At 39.7% G+C, this 20,471-nt stretch overlaps 1 protein-coding gene across 3 annotated transcripts in view; it reads left to right on the forward strand.

Moving 5' to 3' along the window:
* usp24 (ubiquitin specific peptidase 24) overlaps positions 1-20,471 on the forward strand; it is a 187,091-nt gene that overhangs the window by 117,877 nt on the left and 48,743 nt on the right. For all 3 annotated transcript variants that reach the window (XM_072574455.1, XM_072574456.1, XM_072574457.1), the window contains exons 41-51: positions 174-318; positions 4,184-4,303; positions 5,652-5,780; positions 8,884-8,982; positions 9,067-9,149; positions 10,852-10,993; positions 12,158-12,277; positions 14,179-14,399; positions 14,583-14,707; positions 16,232-16,373; positions 17,517-17,667. In XM_072574455.1, coding sequence (XP_072430556.1) covers positions 174-318; positions 4,184-4,303; positions 5,652-5,780; positions 8,884-8,982; positions 9,067-9,149; positions 10,852-10,993; positions 12,158-12,277; positions 14,179-14,399; positions 14,583-14,707; positions 16,232-16,373; positions 17,517-17,667 — 1,477 coding nt within the window. The remainder of the gene's footprint in view (positions 1-173; positions 319-4,183; positions 4,304-5,651; positions 5,781-8,883; positions 8,983-9,066; positions 9,150-10,851; positions 10,994-12,157; positions 12,278-14,178; positions 14,400-14,582; positions 14,708-16,231; positions 16,374-17,516; positions 17,668-20,471) is intronic.

The raw sequence follows: 20,471 nt of genomic DNA on the forward strand, positions 1-20,471 counted from the left end.
TTTTTTTAAATTGAAGTTGTTCAGCACTCAACCCTCAATTTCTGTCTACAGTGCATCTTAAAGTTCAAAGATTGTATTGTATTTCTTCAGCTCACATTGCTGTCTTTTGACTAGATTTCACCTGAAGATTTTGAATGCTAAAAGTTAACATCATTCTGCCTCTGATTTTCCAGGTGCAGTACAGTCAATAGTCGACTTGCTGCTTATGAGGTGCTGGTTATGTTAGCAGACAGCTCTTTGAGTAACCTTCAACTTATCTCCAATGAACTTCTATCAATGCATCATCAATTTGACCCTGCACTCACAAAGGAGTTTGAGGTCAGTGAAATACTTGCTCTCTTGTCTTTTTCTTCCCTAATAGTATGAAATATTAGCAAATGTTTGATTGGTCACCTCAAAGCATATTAATTTTCCTTTTTTTATTGTTGTACTTTTCTCTTTGAAGGAAACCAAAAACTAGTCAGGATGTGGTAAGCATAAGGAATGGAGCAGGCAGTTTACAATCTGCAGTACAGCACATTGCAGCACTGACCAAAAATGAAAGCTTCCATACATTATTGCTGTAGTTATCATCCATTACCCAGTATGAAACCTCCATCTCCTATTTCACTAGGATTTTACACCATGAGTAATAAATTGCAACACTAATGTATATTTCATTCACCTGTTTTTTCTTCCTTAGCTTTCTATTAAACCTTTCTCAGTCATGGGTTTCTTGATTAAGCAGTATTCCCTAAATAGAGTTGGAAACTACATAAACAAGGAATAATGTTTTTTTTGAAAATTTAAAATAAAGTATCATAGCTGAGAACATGAACATACATCTTTAAGTTAAAAATCACACAACACCAGGTTATAGTCCAACAGGTTTAATTGTAAGCACACTAGCTTTCGGAACGACGCACCTTCATCAGGTGATAGTGGAGGGCTCAATCCTAACAGAATTTCTAGCAAAAATTTACAGTGTGGTGTAACTGAAATTATACATTGAAAAATTGATTGACTGTTCAGCCTTTCATCTGTTAGAATACAGTGATAGTTTCACTTCTTTCATGTGTAAATCACAAAACCTTTTTTTTAGAACATTGCATTCTCGGGTTAACAACGGTGATAGCTAGACAAGGTGTTGGCCCCCTGTGTTCTCTGTCTATGCCATGATGTTTAGATTGATTCTAATCTAAAAAGTGAGATAACGGCATTTTACATAAATTCATGCAGTTTTTGAGCAAAGCCAACACACCGGGCCGTCCCATCGTGTGGGGCAATGGGACCCTATGTGAGAATCTCTCCAGCTATGTGGAAGGCATCTTGAAACCTATTTACAGGGGATCTCCAGCTTCTGTCGCAACACTATGGATTTCTTACAGAAACAGCACCCACAGACCAGTTGAACCGGGAACATTCCTCGTCACAATGGACGTTTCCGCACTCTACACCAGCATCCCCCACAATGATGGCATCGCGGCAACAGCCTCAGTACTCAACACCAACAACTGCCAATCTCCAAACACCATTCTACAACTCATTCACTTTATCCTTGATCACAACGTCTTCACCTTTGACAGCCAGTTCTTCATCCAGACACACGGAACAGCCATGGGGACCAAATTTGCACCCCAGTATGCCAACATTTTTATGCACAGGTTCGACCAAGACTTCTACTCTATGCAGGATCTCCAACCATCATTGTACACCAGGTATATTGACGACATTTTCTTCCTCTGGACCCATGGCGAGGAGTCACTGATAAAACTACACAGTGACATCAACAAGTTTCATCCCACCGTCAAACTCACCATGGACTCCTCTCGACTATCTGTCTCATTCTTGGGCACATGCGTCTCCATCAAGGATGGACACCTCGACACCACATTCTACCGCAAACCCATAGACAACGTCACAATGCTACACTTCTCCAGCTTCCACCCAACACATATTAAAACAGCCATTCCCTATGGACAAGCCCTATGCATACACCGGATCTGCTCGGATGAGGAGGAATGTGACGGACACCTGGAAGTACTCAAGGATGCCCTCACAAGAACGGGGTACAATGCTCAACTCATCGACCGCCAGTTCCGACGTGCCACAGCAAGGAACCGTAATGACCTCCTCAGGAGACAGACACGTGCTGCAACCGACAGGGTACCCTTCGTTGTTCAGTATTTCCCAGGAGCTGAAAAATTACGCCATGTTCTTCGAGACCTGCAACACATTATCAATGAGGATGAGCACCTCACCAAGACCTTCCCCACACCTCCACTACTTGCCTTTAAACAACCGCCAAACCTCAAACAGATCGTTGTTCGTAGCAAGCTGCTCGGTTCTCAGGACAACTCCATACAACCCTGTCACGGTAGACGCTGCAAAATGTGTCAGAGTGTGGACATAGGTGCCACCATTACGCGTGGGGGCATCTCCCACCTTGTACTTGGCAGGTACTTATGTGACTCAGCCAACATTGTCTATCTTATACGTTGCAGACAAGGATGCCTGGAGGCATGGTACATTGGGGAAACCGAGCAAAGGCTATAACAACAGATGAATGGGCACCGCACAACAATCAACAGACAGGAGGGTTCCCTCCCAGTTGGGGAACACTTCAGTGGTCCAGGACATTCCGCCTCGGACCTTCGGGTGACCATCCTCCAAGGTGGACTTCGGGACAGGCAGCAGAGAAAGGTGGCCGAGCAGAGGCTGATAGCTAAGTTTGGTACCCATAGGGAGGGCCTCAACCAGGACTTTGGGTTCATGTCACATTACAGGTGATCACCATTGCACTATACACACATACAGATACTCCTACACACACACACAGGCACTCCTACACACAAATACACACGGACGCACATACACACAGACACACACACACCCTTACAGACTCCCACACTCACACATGCAACCCCTCACAGACTTAAGACACTCTGCACTCAATACACACACACACACACACACACACACACTTTCTCACACTCACAACCCTCAACCCAGACAGACAGACACACACACAGACAGACAAAGACCCACATGCAAACATATATTTTGTGGGGTGAATTTGTACTTTCAGGGTTACATTGTACTTTGCTCAAAAACTGCATGCATTCATGTAGAAATCCGTTATCTCACTTTTTAGATTAGAATCAATCTAAACATCATGGCATAGACAGAGAACACAGGGGGCCAACACCTTCAACATATTGTCTAGCTACCACCATTGTTAACAGCTAACCCGAGAATGCAACGTTCTAAAAAAAAGGTTTTGTGATTTACACATGAAAGAAGTGAAACTATCACTGTATTCTAACAGATGAAAGGCTTAACAGTCAATCAATTTTTCAATGTATAATTTCAGTTACATCACACTGTAAATATTTGCTATAGATTCTGTGTTAGGATTGAGCCCTCCACTATCACCTGATGAAGGAGCGTCGCTCCGAAAGCTAGTGTGCTTCCAATTAAACCTGTTGGACTATAACCTGGTGTCGTGTGATTTTTAAGTTTGTACACCCCAGTCCAACACTGGCATCTCCAAATCATGAATACATTTTTTTAAAAGTTATAAAACGTCAGTGCCATCATGTTTACCTCAAAACAAAGTATTTGTATAGCGAACATTGATTTTTGTAAAGCTAGAGAATAGAATTGCAGTTATTTCATTCATAATCCTTGTCTTTTTATATTGTTTTTCTTCATATTTAAGGTTTCAGTTTTTTTAAATTGAAGTTGTTCAGCCCTCAACCCTCAATTTCTGTCTACAGTGCATCTTAAAGTTCAAAGATTGTGTTGTATTTCTTCAGCTCACATTGCTACCTTTGTTTTTCTGATATGTTTACCTTAAGACTTAACCTGAAATCTTTATTTTTGCCGGAAATCTAATTTATTCTGTTGGAGTTATTTTAAAACTAGCAATGACATGGCAATGCCGGTGTTGAACTGGGTGAAAGAAATCAGAATTCACATGACACCAGGTTATAGCGCAATAGGTTTATTTAAAATCACAAGCTTTCAGAGTGCTTCTCGTATGTCAGTTGAAGTCAACTTGGTGGACTATAACCTGGTGTCGTATGACTTCTGACTTCAAAACTAGCAGCAACAGAATTTCTCTGAATTATTAGTCAATTCTATGATTTATATTTATTAAATTGTTAATTTTGTTATTTATACCTGGTACTTTTGTATTTAGTACTTGCCACCTGTTGATAGCCGCTCTGTCTCTGGATTTGTGGGATTGAAGAATGGAGGAGCCACATGCTACATGAATGCAGTATTTCAACAACTTTACATGCAGCCTGGATTACCGGAGGTATGAGTGTTTTAACTGTCTATTTCTGCTTAGTTTTCATCAACTGAGTCCACATGGGCAGGTATATAATTCGATGCTTCGCAAGGAATGTCCGCTAGTAGATGAAAATGAGACCCACTCCTTGACAATGTTCACTTTCTCCTCCTTGACAGTGCAGACAGGTTTATGATTCAGGAATGGCAGGTGCAAATATTGTCCTCAATTCTTTAATAGGAATCATTTTTGAATAGTTTTGTTCTAGTTCAAATTTTAATATGTACTAGAATATTAATTTGGAATGTTGTACCCACTGTCTAGTTACACTGCAGAAAGAGGCTTATTATGTCTGCGCTCCAGAAACTTTATGACTTAGTCCTCTCTTTTCTACAGGAAAATATCTCTCACAATACAGCCTTGTCTGATCTGTCGCAAATGTGAAATTATCAATGACCTAGTCCTTGCAGCTTTTTTGAGAATTTCTAATTATTGAAATCCATTGTCTTTTATGAAAATTCATCACTAAAGGGATGGTGGTTCCTGCCTTTGATCGTCAACGTATTGAATTTTCTAACTGGCATTCTGTGAAAGGGAAATACTAAACGAAAATAATGAGTGAATGTATTTCAACAATTATGTTCTGTTTTTAGGTGCATGTTATTTTGAACTCCTTTTTTGGAAAGCTGTGCAAAAGTAATTAAAAATGGTAATTAAATTTTTGAGGTAGAGAACTAATGTATTTTTAAAAAATGTTTGGGTTCATAGTTTGAATCTGATGCTTGCACTCTTTCCTTAACATAGTTTGTACTTAAAGCCAAATCCACTGAGAAAGTAAAATAAATCAGTTTTGACGCAAGCGCCCTATTGCCAACAACTATTAGGTATCAAAATCAATAGGCCAGCCCTTTTCTGATACTATCCATAGCTTCATTGTTTATTTTGGTACAGATTGATGTCAGACTTTAAAGTTCAATACCTTAATCAAGCTACATGGCCAGTTCATAAATTTCCAAATGGATGACATAGAGGCAGCAACTTAAGGCATACTTATTTTAACCTTTATTGCTTCACAAATGTATCCCCTGTACAGGTGATCAATGCATGTGCCAAATAATAAAAGGAAAGATTTGAAAACCAAATGTTGTAAATAATTCCTCTTTTTTTTCATATCCTCCCAAGTAGTTGGTAGCCAAAAAATGCACAGAGGGACCATGGGGCATCTAGAGATGGACAATAAATGTAACCCAAATCTTTAAAGTGATAATATTTAATAGATTCTGTTAAACTAAATAGATTTAGTAATAAACAGAAAAAGAATGATGGCCTTAGTTTAGATTTCTCTCACCTTTTGACTTTTCTCCCCTTCTTACAGGCAATGCTATCAGTGGATGATGACGATGATGAGAATCCAGAAGAGAATGTTTTCTATCAGGTTCAGTCCCTCTTTGGGCATTTGATGGAAAGCAAGTTACAATATTATGTCCCAGAGACTTTCTGGAAGGTGAGAAACTTGGAAATAATATAGACTCTTACACTCAGTAATTAATTAATTGGACTTTTTTTTTAGCAAATACACAAGATGTTGTTTTGAAAACTATTTAGTGCTTGAAAATAACATCCCAACTTAACCTTGTTGATATGAACATTAGTTTAAGAATTTTGCCTTACATTCTATACAGCTCTATCGCAGTTCTGAATCCAACACTTGGTCCTGAACATGTGTGCTAGTTACCAAACTAGGAAGACAAAACAAATATTTGACAAAACAGGCGATTTCAAACCAAATGTAACTTGACTTATTTGTCACTCAATTGCGGAATAAACTGTCACCAGTAGTAATGAATGTGCACTACAAGGTAAAGTCGTCATACCAAATGCTGTCTCAGAGAGAGACAAATGGTGGTGGTTTAACCTGAGGGTCACGAGGTGAGATGTTGAGAAGGGAAGTGCTTCATGGTAACTTCAGCCAGTGTGGGAATTGAACGCATTGTATTGGCATCACCCTGCATCACAAAGTAACCATCTAGCCAACTGACCAATCCCTAAACAGCAGGGAGAACATTGATTTAGCACCAGAGAATGAATTTAGTGTAAACGGTCTGGGCTCTGAGTGCAAATTTTAATTAAGGCAGACGTTTTCCAAAAATTGCTGGAAAAACTCAGCAGGTCTTGCAGCATCTGTAAAGAGCAAACAGCATTATTGTTTTGAGTCCAGTGACCTTCCTAAGGATTTTATACCTGCCAAATCAAAAACAGATAAGAAAAATGCAACTAAACATAAATGTTTTATTCATCCAGTACTTTGTCTCATTCTCAAGATATGAGTGCTGTGCAACAAACTAATTACTTCAAAGTGTAATCACAATAATATATTGATTATGAAACTGATTCAGTAGTATATAGAAATGTTGACCAGTATTATATAATTGAATATTCTAGGACTATATCTTGGAATTGAGCTTAATACTCCCAGTGTGCAGTAAATTGGGAATTATGCTGGGATAAAATGGCATCAAGCCTTCTTTCTGATTAACAAAACTCTTCCAAACTAAATAGAGTTCATTACCATCATTCCATAAATTTTGTTGGCACTGAGCTATACCTCAAATGTTAAATAACTGAATGAAGAAACAATGAATTTATCCCTTCCTTTCTACTCTTTTTTTTTTAAGCGATGGCTTTCTGAGGTGTGGCTGAGTGCAGACAGCTTTTACTATTTCTGTGTGAACTTTACCGTACGTGTCAGTGGATTGTTTAACCTTGAGAAGACACAACAATCTGTGTCTCTTTGACTTCAGCTTTGCTTACAATGCCTGCTTGTTGCACTGAATTTCCTTTAAGGTTGCTGTGCATGTATATGTCTAAAAAGATGTTGGGTTTTTTTTAATCAATCATAGAATTCCTACAATATGGAAGCAGGCCCTTGGGCCCAACAAGGTCACACCAACCCTCTGAAGAGTAACTCACCCAGACTCATTCCCCTACTACTCTATATTTACCCCAGAATAATGCACCTAACTTACTCATCCCTGAACACTATGGGCAATTTAGCATGGTCAATTCACCTAACCTAACCTGCACATCTTCAGATTGTGGGAGGAAACTGGAGCACCCAGAGGAATCCCGCGCAGACACTGGGAGAATGTGCAAACTCTACACAGACAGTTGCAGGGAGGGGGATATTGAACCCAGGTCCCTGGTGCTGTGAGGCAACAGTGCTAACCACTAAGCCACAGTATGCGCAGGCTGTTTGTTTCTTCTGTAGATAATTCCCATTGCTATGCAACTGTGCATCTCATGCAGTATTGATCACAAATCCAAATCCATTTTGCCACTTAATGTTCATTCTCTTTCCGATTGTAATTATTTGATACATATTTGGAATCGGATCACTGACTTCAATTCACATTTCACGTTTTCCCCAATCAATGTTTCCCTGGCTGAGGTAACCAGCATATTCCAAAGATTAATCCTGAGGACTTGCATGCTCTCTATGCCACTGTTCAGCAACAAACTTATTGTGTAACTACAGCTCCATATTTGTCATTGACCCTTCCCCTTCATTTTTGAGAACCATCTCTCTATTGTAATCTCCTGTGCCCGCTAAATTAACTTGACTGTACCCAAGGCTTGATACCTAGTTACCTCCTTTATTTTTATGCTACTTCTCAGTTAGAACAATGTAGATCAATTTCTATCTCTATGCTGATGCCATTCGGTGTTTTGGTTTTACTACTTCAACTGTCCATCTAACAAAATGATGAGCCTTAATTTCCTCCAGCTTAATATCATCAAATTCCGATGCATCCTGACAAGGTTCTGCAAAAACTTATATGGCTCTGACATTGAGTGCATGAAACTTTCCATCTACCAACTCTTAATTGTGTTCTCAGCTTATTTCCCAATATTGTTACTTCCCCCACACATTATTCACCTCTCAGAGTTTGATGCCAACATTTTAGCTTTTTCTTTTACACCTTGTTGATTTCTTGTATTTTGCCTGCAAGACAACCCTGTTTCATTCTCCACATGAGTCACCTCTTCCAAAATACTGTAAAACAGGTCCTCATCTGCACCCCATCACTTTCACCCAAGGCAAATATTAATGTACCACAACAGCAAGCTCCAGTAGTTTTCCCAATAAGTTAATGTGAATATCCATGTGCTTGCCTTCAAATCTGTCCCTGCACTTGTTTGCACTGTACCATAATAGTTTTCAACTGTGCTGATACTAGATTATTGGAAGAAATTAATCAAGTGGCCTTTTCCCATTTCATGATACGTTCTGGCATTTCCACTTTCGTCAGCACTAAATTCTTAGTTAAAACCCTGTTGTTTTGACATTGAGTTTTTGCCAGTTCACTTCTCACACAGGAGGAAAAAAATGAATCCCAGTCAGAAATCTATTTGCTGAATGCACAGCAACACAGGGGAACCTGAAAGCCATTTGCCTGACTTCTGTCTTTACTGAGTTACATTATCTTTAGAAAAAAGAAAAGTAAGATAAATGCTCGTCTGATTTGCAAAATAAACTGTTGTCCAGATAATATTTATAGCAGATGTTGAGTATTAATTCTTTACATCCCTACATATTCTCTTCTCAGATTTTTAAACTCTGGAATAAGGAGCTGTATGTACGTGAACAACAAGATGCATATGAGTTTTTTACCAGTCTAATAGACCAGTTGGATGAGCACCTTAAGGTAGGCATATAACAGCACTTCGGCACATTCAGAATCCTCTTATGTTTTCATGATACAACTCTCAATACTTTGGTGTCGTGGCAGAAACTTGGACGTGAACAGTTTTTCAAGAACACTTTCCAGGGCATCTTCTCTGATCAGAAAATCTGCAAAGATTGTCCTCACAGGTGAGTAACTTTACCCCCATGTCGGTTGACAAACAAGTATTTCAAGGAAATGGATACAAACCCTATGTTTTAATGGATTATAGATTTTTATTTAGTAAGGAGTTCTGCAGCTTAATCTTTGCAATGTTTTTGGAATGTGGAGGAGGAGGAATGTTTTTGTCTCAGATCTTCCATTTTGTGTTCAGTGCAAATGGCAATTTAATTTGCACTGTTACTATTTTCTGGGAGAACCTCTCAAACCTGGGTGCAGGGTTCAGCAGGGATAAAAGATTAGGAGACAAATTGTTGAGTGTGATTCTAGCATAGCTGTGACTCCTTTCATTTGTCATACCTTAAGGGACATGTCTTTAGTTTATGTCTTCAATTCATTGAGTAACTTTGTTTTAAATGTACCTGTCAGCCCTAAAACTATACAATTTCCCCTCGCTGATGGTGCCAAACTTACTAAGATCCCTTCAGCTGTGTTCATCTCCTTCCCTCACATCCTTGCCCCTTTGCACTCAAGAATGCAGATTCTTCTAGCAGCAGCTTGGCAAGAGCCAGAGGACGATTTTGGAATGGGGAAAAGGGAACGTGTGAACAATTTGTAAAGAGGCACATCAGTTAGCCTCACTTTTTTTTTGGTTGGGGGTTAGACTGTATAAACATTGCCATGCATTTGGTGGTGGTTATAAACATATCGTTGCTGGCATGATTTAACACTACAACTAATTTTACTTAATTAAACTGTTGAGCAGGTTTTCGATCTGTTATGCCAAATTCTTAACTATATCCGTGTAAAAAATCAGTGTTGTCTATGGGTAAGCAGCCCAAGTTTGTTTGGTTCTAGCCAATCATGGAATATTCTGGGTAGGTTAAAACCAGCAATTCGAAGATTAAATTTGCAACATGAGAATTGATCATGTGCTTACTTGTGGGTTTCTTCATGGTTTCAACACCCATCAGCAATGAGAGTTGGAAGGTTGTTCCTTTATTGGATGATCTGGACCAGTGTGATTTTTAAAACTCTTTCTAGACCATTCATTTTCATGCAAGCTCTTTTGATCTTCTGCTAAGTCACTCTGATAAGTTTATCAGTGGCAAAGGAATGCTGAATTTCTGGTAGACATTAGTTTCAGACTTTGACCAGCCAGCACCATGCACATTCCTGAATTTGCCAGCTACTAACCTCAGTATAAACCTCTGCATTCCTTTGTGATTGCTATTTTAGTGTTTTCTAAAACTCTCTGGTAGCAAAACTCCTGTAACCTGCGTAAAGCCACTCAGCTAATGAGGCTAAAAGGTATTCAAGACACAGTTTAAATTTGTGTAATTCTATCAATATAAAACATAATCCAAAACACTTCTCAAATGTCAAAATTTGACCTCGTGCCTTGAGAGCATTTGGGACTCCCAATTGCAGTGTTCATATGAAGCACAGATTTCCTTTTAGTCTTCCTCCAACATAGTGTGCTTGGAAATTGTCCACCTATAACAAAAATCATTCTTCTGGTGTGACCATCAAAAGAATTATTGTAAATTGCCAAGGCCTATTTAAACTTCAGTAGCAACACCCAAAAGTGCTTGCTTGCATCTTATTTGGCACTTGACTCTGAAGATAAATGTCTAAAACTTGTTAACTTCAGAGCTAACAAATGCCAGCTGGTTGCCAGAGTAGATGTACTCCTTGTAACTTTGAGCCTCTACTCAATCTTTTCTGTAGATATGAGCGTGAGGAAGCATTCATGGCACTGAACCTAGGAGTGACGTCCTGCCAAAGCCTTGAGATATCACTGGATCAGTTCGTGAGAGGCGAGGTCCTTGAAGGAGGCAATGCATACTACTGTGAGAAGTGTAAAGAAAAGGTAAAATTACTGAAGGTCATCCAGGTTTTTATCAGTATGTGGCAGTTTGTATTGAATTAAGCAAATTACTTTGATCGATACTTGATGCTGAGACAGCATTAGCAGACCTTGTACCAAAACCTGTTTTCTAGCTATTGCAAGAATTTAATGTGAAAAATTCAGCAACAAAGATTTGAAATTGTAAGTCTGGACATGATGAGAATATATCTGAAGGCTGCATGCTGTTGGTTTTATACATTGAATTTGTTTAGATTATGTCCACCAAAACCTATGCAAGACCCACCGACAACTGGAAAAAATTAGAGAGAGAAGATGTTGCAAGGCTGGAGAATGATTTGAGAAAGAGGATGAATTCATCCTTTTTGTAGGATAAGACCTCAATATTATTTTTGAAAAACAGGATGGATAAACAAGCAGGAGTTGGTAAGGGACAGGATACAGGTCGCTGTATTTTGGAAGCTCGATGAAGTATGACTATGAGCTGGAAGTTGTCACTGTTTCACAAATGTAAGTCTTGGGGAAATAAGAAAGCAATCACTTGATAGAGTCATGTTGGAGATAAAAGCATAGAAATGTCTTGAATGCATTTTAGAAGATGGTGGTTAGCATTCAGACAGGACCTTTCATCAGACTGTTCAATAACTTTGACAAACCATCCAATATCCACATTTATTGAATTCCTCCTTCTGCTTCCCTCTCGCTATCATCTCCAGCACTACAATCTATTCTTTTCACAACAACCTCTTGTGCATCATTCCTTGCCTTTACCCCAACAGTAATAGCTGTATCTGCAAGCTGTTTCAGACCACACACCCTGAAAATCCTGCTTGAATCTTTTGAGTTTCTGGCTCTCCTTTTTGAGACCCTACTTGGATCAGGTTTTTGTCACCTTTCCCAGTGTCTGTTTTTTAACATAGAATTCAATAGTACATTGGAATGATTCCCATGTTCAAGACACAGTATAAATATAGGTTATTGTTACATGCTAAAAATTATCTCATGATGAGAGATTTATTAAATTGTGAAATTAAATTTCGCTATGTTCGAGTGCTCATGTTTCTGTAATAACTATCAGTAGATATATTTAATGGAGATTGTAGATTTTTCCTTTTGTATGGAAATGTTATTGGTTTACACTAATCACTTTTGTGTTTTTATATCCAGAGAACAACAGTGAAGCGAATGTGCATTAAGTCTCTACCTAATATGTTAGTCATCCATTTAATGAGGTTTGGGTTCGATTGGGAAAGTGGGCGCTCTATCAAATACGATGAACAAATACGGGTAAATGTGTAGCCTTTACATATCGCTAATACAAAAAGTGTTATTATCCAAATGCACAAAATCATATTACAATGTGAACTAGTTTGTCTTTTTTGCCATGCTGTATTAGTAGGTTTTTTCTTACTATTACCAGCGGTTTTCTCAAGTTGTTGGCTGTTTTCTGTAAACTGGAAGGAATTTGCATTACTCATTGGCTTGCGTTCCCGTCCTTTGGCAGAGCTGGAATAGCTTTGACTGTAATCTGATTGGAGATGTATATGGACTTGACTTAATCAAAGCATTTGGCACAAAGCACTGAAATAGCATCTCATTCAAAAGTCCTGAAACATCCTGAGCAGCGTCTGAGATAAAGACATGGCTCAGATCTGTTCTTCTCTGTGGTCGCTGAGGTAAACAGTTGTAGCCATGATGTGATGCAATGATGTAAGCATCTGTTTGGCAGTTCTTTGCATATTAAGAATGGTCTCAGATATTTATGAATGTTTTGGTGCATGTCTCATGCCTGTGCAACATTAAGATAAACTGCCTTATCGTTTGCAGGCTGAATGTTTGCCTAACACTGTACACGTGGTCTATAAAAGCTGAAGAGAATCACATTGTAGGAGTGGCACATTCCACCGAATAATTGTTTAGTGACATCAGTTGTCTTTTGATTCCATGATCTTAGTGTGATTTATTGGACGGAACTTGTGATTCATAACATTAAGCAATGTACAATTATGGATGGATGGTGACAAAACCAGAGTAGAGTAAAACCCAAAACCTTAAAAGCTTTTCAAAAAAAAAAGTTGTCTTGATGCACACAACTTTTTTTTTGTATTTTGGATCTAAGTATTGCTGTCTGAGTCAGTATTCATTGCCCATCTCTATCTGCCCCTTGCAATGAGTGGCTTGTTAGGACTATTTCTGAGGAACATTTAAGAGTCAAGCAAATTGCTGTCGGTGAGGAGACTAATGTAGGCCAGGCTGGGTAAGGATGACATATTTGCTTCTCTCATGGATGTTTACTGATCCAAATGGCTCCTTACAACAACTGATGATGGTACCAGATTTCAGATTTATTAATTGAATTCAAGTGCCACCAGCTGTCAGGGTTGGATCTTAGTCCATACACTTGGAGAAAGTGAGGACTGCAGATGCTGGAGATCAGAGCTGAAAATGTGTTGCTGGAAAAACGCAGCAAGTCAGGCAGCATCCAAGGAGCATGGGAATCGACGTTTCGGGCATGAACCCGAAGAAGGGCTCATGCCCGAAACGTTGATTCCTCTGCTCCTTGGATGCTGCCTGACCTGCTGCGGTTTTCCAGCAACACATTTTCAGTCCATACACGTACCAACCTTGGCATGAAAAAGTTGCCCCTTTGGTCTCTTTCCCCTCTCACCCTAAACCTATGCCCTCTTGTTCTGGACTCCCCCACCCCAGGGAAAAGACTTTGTCTATTTATCCTATCCATGCCCCTCGTGATTTTATAAACTTCTATAAAATCACCCCTCAGCCTCTGATGCTCCAGGGAAAACAGCCCCAGCCTGTTCAGCCTCTCCCTATAGCTCAAATCCTCCAACCCTGGCAACATCCTTGTAAATCTTTTCTGAGCCCTTTCAAATTTCACAACGTCTTTCCAATAGGAAGGAGACCAGAATTGCGCACATTATTCCAAAAGTGGCCTCACCAATGTCTTGTACAGCCGCAACATGACCTCCCAACACCTGTACTCAATAGTCTGACCAATAACGGAAAGCATACCAAACGCCGCCTTCACAATCAACTTGAATAAACTGATTTATTACAAATCAATGTGTTGACTCAGTGAGCAATTAAATTCTTAACTCAGAGCATCTCTGATATAAAATTCGGAACTGTTTCACAACTCATCTCCATTTACTTTTCTTTTATCTTACTAGTTCCCTTGGCTTTTAAACATGGAACCATATACTGTGTCTGGAATGGCACGACAAGAGCATTCTTCTGAGCATGGTGAAAATGGCAAAGCAGGTGACCACTTAGGTGGAGGCTCTCCTCGAAAGAAAGGTGCTCCAACTGAAAACTATGAGCTCGTTGGAGTGATTGTTCATAGCGGCCAGGCACACGCTGGGCACTATTACTCATTCATTAAAGACAGGAGGTGAGTGCAAAAATTAAGAATGATTTAAGAAACAGAATATTTTTGATCCCAATGGAGTGTTAATTTGGAAATATAAGTGCTTGGAATTTTTCAGGGCTGTAACTGATCAGAGTTAATGAATAACTTGATGTGTGCCACATTTGGTTTGGTTCTGGGCTTACATCCACTTTTTTGACTCTACAGGACTGGTGCCAAAGGAAAGTGGTACAAGTTCAATGACACAGTGGTGGAAGAGTTTGACCTAAATGACGAGACACTGGAGTTTGAATGTTTTGGTGGAGAATACAGACCTAAAGTGTATGATCAATGTAAGTTAGTTTGCAACTATACAACATAGTCATCAAGAGTTTGTTCCTTCCTTAAGGTTGGCACAACATTGAGGGCCAAAGGGCTTGTACTGTGCTGCACTGTTCTATCCACTATGCTGCATTGAAGCTTTGGCTAACAAAGGGTCAAGTTAAAAGAACAAGGCAAGAAAATAAAAATAAAATCCCTCTTGATTTTGCAGTCTATATTAAGAGACAAGTAATGTGGGTGTATGCATAAAGCATGTAAGCAAATGTGTTTTTGGCAGATTCTTAGTGGGACTTGATTGTTAGCAGGTGGAGATGATGTACAGAAGACCACTGAAATTCCAATCTAATTCTGTAAGCAATGCGTAAAGCAAATTCAAATCGCACCCAAATGTTAAATGAAGTAAAAACTGAATCTAGTGAAAATCTCCAAAACAAATGTACAACTCTGAAGGACAAGCTTGTGCATTCAATTTTTCCAGTTTTGCAGACTGAGGAGTGGGTAAGAGGTGAGATGAAAAGCATGGAGTTTGGGAGGTGAGGCAGCAAGGAAGATAACCTGGGACAAGGGAAGTGCACTAACTTGAGGCCCTTTCTCACCTGGTTGTTAGCATCTTCTGTAATGCTTAAAATACAGAAACGCTGGTTTCTGTCTCCAGTAATATCTTCCACCCCTGTGCATCTTTCCTCAAGCAAGAAAAGAAATATCTGGTTAAGAAAGCGAGAAACAGAACCCAAGAATTATCACAATAAGTAGAGACATCAAGGAAGTATTTGGCCAAGCATGATACAAGGTTTTCTAACTAAAACTGAAGCATTGGCAATCAAAAAGAAAATGCTACACTTGCTGGAATCAAATTATGGTTGTGATTGCCTGAGATCAGCCATTTCAGTTGCCCAGGTGTTTTCTGTTTCTGTTCAGTTCCTGTTTCAGGCTCAACTAACTGATTCATGATTTACATTTCCTGCATCATAAGGTCAGAAATGGGGATGAACTCATGCTTATTGTTCTCCAGGACTGGAAGATGTTCGTATCTTCACACAGGAAAACCTAAGCATTCAGTTTCGGGCTGATAGGTGTCAAATTATATTTACATCTTACCAATGCTAGATATTCAAAGGTTTAATATTTGTTAGAGCCTCAGAGCAAGGTGAACATTGTGCACACTCTACATGTAAAGGCCATCACTATACAGCCTACAGTGTTTTAAAAAGGTTCACCATCTCAAAACTAGGCCAAAGCAATAAATTCTAGTCTTGCCAATAGCATGCAGATCTAAAAGATGATTAACAATTATAGAAATAATCAAATCCACTCCAAATTCAATGACCTGCTATAGATGTTAACTTTTCACTATTCAGAATGGAAGACAAATTTTACTAATGTTTTTAAATCCTTACTTTTTTTAATAAAAGAAAGCTTTAATGTTTGGATAAGATATTTTAATTAACACTCAAGTGAGCTATCATACAAAATTAAATTAACAGAATAGTTTTCTTCGAAGGTGTATTTCAAATGGCTCTGTTTTTGTTTTTAAGCAAATCCCTATCCTGAAGTCCGTCGTCGATACTGGAATGCCTACATGTTGTTTTACCAGCGAACGTTAGACCAAAATTCCCCTGTTTTACCAAAGAAAAGCCGAGTCAGTGTTGTTCGTCAGGAAGCAGAGGATCTATCATTGTAAGTAAAATGATCATTAACATTCCATTAATTATGTAAGTGGCCATATTCATACCATTCCTACAAATCTGAATTTCTGAAAAGTTTTATTTCCTTATATCCTCAAGGAGTACTGGTATCAAATCTAAGTCCCTCTGCAAAATAGAATGAATTCCAAATGTCATCATTCACTGCTTCTTCACTCTTTAAAAACGAGATCATGAATTCTGACATGAGCTAATTGAAAAGTAAATAATGTCTTTGTCGAATCAAAACAGTAAATGCTGTTAAAATACTGTAGTTCAGATAGCATCTAAGAAGAGAGAATTTTAGCGTCTTGGGTCTGTGGTATTTCATTATTTGTTGTTAAGCTGGAGAGGGTTCAGAAGAGATTTACCAGGATGTTGCTGGGTGTGGAAGATTGAGTTATAAAGAAAGGCTGGATAGGCTGGAGGAAACTTGGAAATGCCACTTTTCATTGCAGCATAGAAGGTTGAGAGGTGACCTTATAGAATTCTATAAAATAACAAAGGGCATAGATAGAGTTAAGGATAGTTGTCTTTTCCCTAGTTTGCAAGATTTCAAGGCTAGGGGGCACACTTTTAAGCTGAGAGGCGAGAGGTTTTTAAAAAGACATGAGGAGCAAATTCTTTTACACAGAGGGTGGTTTGGGTGTGGAATGACATCCTGAGGAAGTGATGGATGTGGGTACAATTACAGCATTTAAAAGGTATTCGGATGAGTACTTGAATAGGAAAGGTTTGGAGGGATATGAGCCAGGAGCAGGCAGGTGGGACTAGTTTCATTTGGGATTATGTTCGGCATGGACTGACTGGACCGAAGAGACTTTTTCCATATTTTTTTTTTCTTTTGATATGTTCTGTTGAAAGAACATTCACCTGAAATGTTAACTTTGTTTTTCTTAATACAGATGCTGCTGCACATGTGTGATTCCAAATTTTTATTTCAGATTTTCAGAATCCTCACAATTTGTTGTCTTTTGTTGGCTTTGTTGACTTTTCCTCATGTAGGTTTTAATTTCCTGAATAACTTGAGAAGCTGTATATCCTGAGTATAAGAGCCCTTGACTGGTGCAGAAGAGGGTTTTCTTATTTGCTGTTGGAGTTTAACCCTGTGGTTTGTACATGTTGTTACTTTTGGTAGATCAGCTCCCTCTTCACCTGAGGTTTCACCTCAGTCGTCACCTCGTCCACATAGACCAAACAACGACCGCCTTTCCCTGTTAACTAAGCTGGTAAAGAAGGGGGAGAAGAAGGGACTCTTTGTTGAAAAGTTACCAGCCAGAATTTATCAGGTAAGAATTGGCTAATATTTAACTAAAGAGAAAAGTCATAATAGATTCAGTTAGTAAAGTGGATATTGAAAGAGACTTTTTAAAAAGTCATGTTTTCAGGCATTTCTTGGAGTCAGTCTTATGAGCCTCTCTGAGACGCAGTCCCGCCATTTCTCCTTTACTACTAACTAAAGTCAAAGTAGGCAGTCGATAGATCTAAAAGTTGAAGTTCTAAATTGGAGGAAGGCCAATTTTGACGGTGTTAGGTAAGAACTTTCAAAAGCTGATTGGGGGCAGATGTTCGCTGGTAAACGGACGGCTGGAAAATGGGAAGCCTTCAGCAACGAGATAACGAGAATCCAGAGAAAGTATATTCCTGTTAGGATGAAAGGAAAGGCTGGTAGATATAGGGAATGCTGGATGACTAAAGAAATTAAGGGTGTTTGGTTAAGAAAAAGAACGAATCATATGTCAGGTACAGACAACATAGATCGAATGAATCCTTATAAGAGTATAAAGAGGGAAATTAGGAGGGCAAAAAGGGGACATGAGATAGCTTTGGCAAATAGAATTAAGGAGAATCCAAAGGGTTTTTACAAATTCATTAAGGACAAAGGGGTAACTAGGGAGAGAATAGGACCCCTCAAAGATCAGCAAAGCAGCCTTTGTTATGGAGCTGCAGGAGATGGGGGAGATACTAAACGAGTATATTGCATTAGTATTTACTGTGGAATAGGATATGGAAGATATAGAATGTAGGGAAATAGATGGTGACTCCTGGTAAAATGTCCATATTACAGAGGAGTAAGTGCTGGATGTCTTCAAACAGGTAAAGGTGGATAAACCGGCAGGACCTGATCAGGTGTACCCTAGAACGCTGTGGGAAGTTAGAGAAGTGATTGCTGGGCCTCTTGATGAGATATTGGTATCATCAATAGTCACAGGTGAGGTGCTGGAAGACTGAAGGTTGGCTAACGTGGTGCCCCTGTTTAAGAAAGGTGGTAAGGACAAGCCAGGGAAGTATAGACCAGTGAGACTGTCCATCGGTGGTGGGCAATTGTTGGAGGGAATCCTGAGGGACAGGATGTATATGTATTTGGAAAGGCAAGGACTGATTCGGGATAGTCAGCATGGCTTTGTGTGTGGAAAATCATGTCTCACAAACTTGACTGAGTTTTTTGAGGAAGTAACAAAGAGGATTGATGAGGGCGGAGTGGTAGATATGACCTATATGGTCCTCAGTAAGGCATTCGACAAGGTTCCACATGAGAGACTGGTTAGCAAGGTTAGATCTCATGGAATACAGGGAGAACTAGCCATTTGGATACAGAACTGGCTCAAAGCTGGTTGGTGGTGGAGGGTTGTTTTTCAGACTGGAGGCCTGTGACCAGTGGAGTGCCACAAGGATTGGTGCTGGGTCCTCTACTTTTTATCATTTACATAAATGATTTGGATGCGAGCATAAGAGGTACAGTTAGTAAGTTTGTAGATGACACCAAAATTGAAGGTGTAGTGGACAGTGATTCAAATTACAAGAGGATCTTGACCAGATGGGTCAATGGGCTGAGAAGTGGCAGATGGAGTTTAATTCAGATAAGTGCGAGGCGCTGCATTTTGGGAAAGCAAATCTTAGCAGGACTTCTACACTTAATGATAAGGTCCTAGGGAGTGTTGCTGAACAAACAGACCTAGGAGTGCAGGTTCATAGCTCCTTGAAAGTGGAGTTGCAGGTAGATAGGATAGTGAAGAAGGCATTTAGTATGCTTTCCTTTGTTGGTCAGAGTATTGAGTACAGGCGTTGGGAGGTCATGTTGCTGCTGTACAGGACATTGGTTAGGCCACTGTTGGAATATTGCGTGCAATTCTGGTCTCCTTCCTATTGGAAAGATGTTGTGAAACTTGATCGGGTTCAGAAAAGATTTACATGGATGTTGCCAGGGTTGGAGGGTTTGAGCTATAGGGAGAGGCTGAACAGGCTGGGGCTGTTTTCCCTGAAGCATCGGAGGCCGAGGGGTGACCTTTATAGAGGTTTACAAAATTATGAGGGGCATGGATAGGATAAATAGACAAAGTGTTTTCCCTGGCGTTGGGGAGTACAGAACTAGAGAGCATAGGTTTAGGGTGAGAGGGGAAAGATATAAAAGAGACCTAAAGGGCAACTTTACCACACAGAGGGTGGTACATGTATGGAATGAGCTGCCAAAGGTAGTGGTGGAGGCTCGTACAATTGCAACATTTAAAAGGCATCTAGATGGGTATATGAATAGGAAGGGTTTGGAGGGATATGGGCCAGGTGCTGGCAGATTGGGTTGGTTTATCTGGTCAGCATGGACGGGTTGGACCAAAGGGTCTGTTTCTTTTCTATGACTCTATATATCCACAAATTCTAGGATATCTACTTAGCACCTTTCAGCAACAGGAGGTCCCAAAATACCCTGCAATCCTATAAGGTTGAATGAAGTAGAGGTAAGTTACTGCTTCACCTGAAATTACCTCTGGAATGAGGAGGGAGGTAGTGAACTAGTAGGTGTTACACCTTCTGCAATTATATGGTAAGATGCCATGAGGATGAGGGAGATGAAATGAGTGGAGGAGGACTGTGCCAAGCTATCTCAGGTGGAACACTCCACGTGGAATGCTGACGGGGGAGGGGAGGGGTGGGGAATGCATCCCTAGTCAAAGAGTCATAGAACTGTATAGCACGGAAACAGACCCTTCGATCAAACTCAATCCATGCCAACCAGATATCCGAAATTTAACCTAGTCCCATTTGCCAGCATTTGGCCCTTATCTGTCTAAACCCTTCCTATTCATATACCCATTCA

This window comes from Chiloscyllium punctatum, chromosome 7, assembly GCF_047496795.1.
Source record: "Chiloscyllium punctatum isolate Juve2018m chromosome 7, sChiPun1.3, whole genome shotgun sequence".
NCBI classification, from domain to species: Eukaryota; Metazoa; Chordata; class Chondrichthyes; order Orectolobiformes; family Hemiscylliidae; genus Chiloscyllium; species Chiloscyllium punctatum.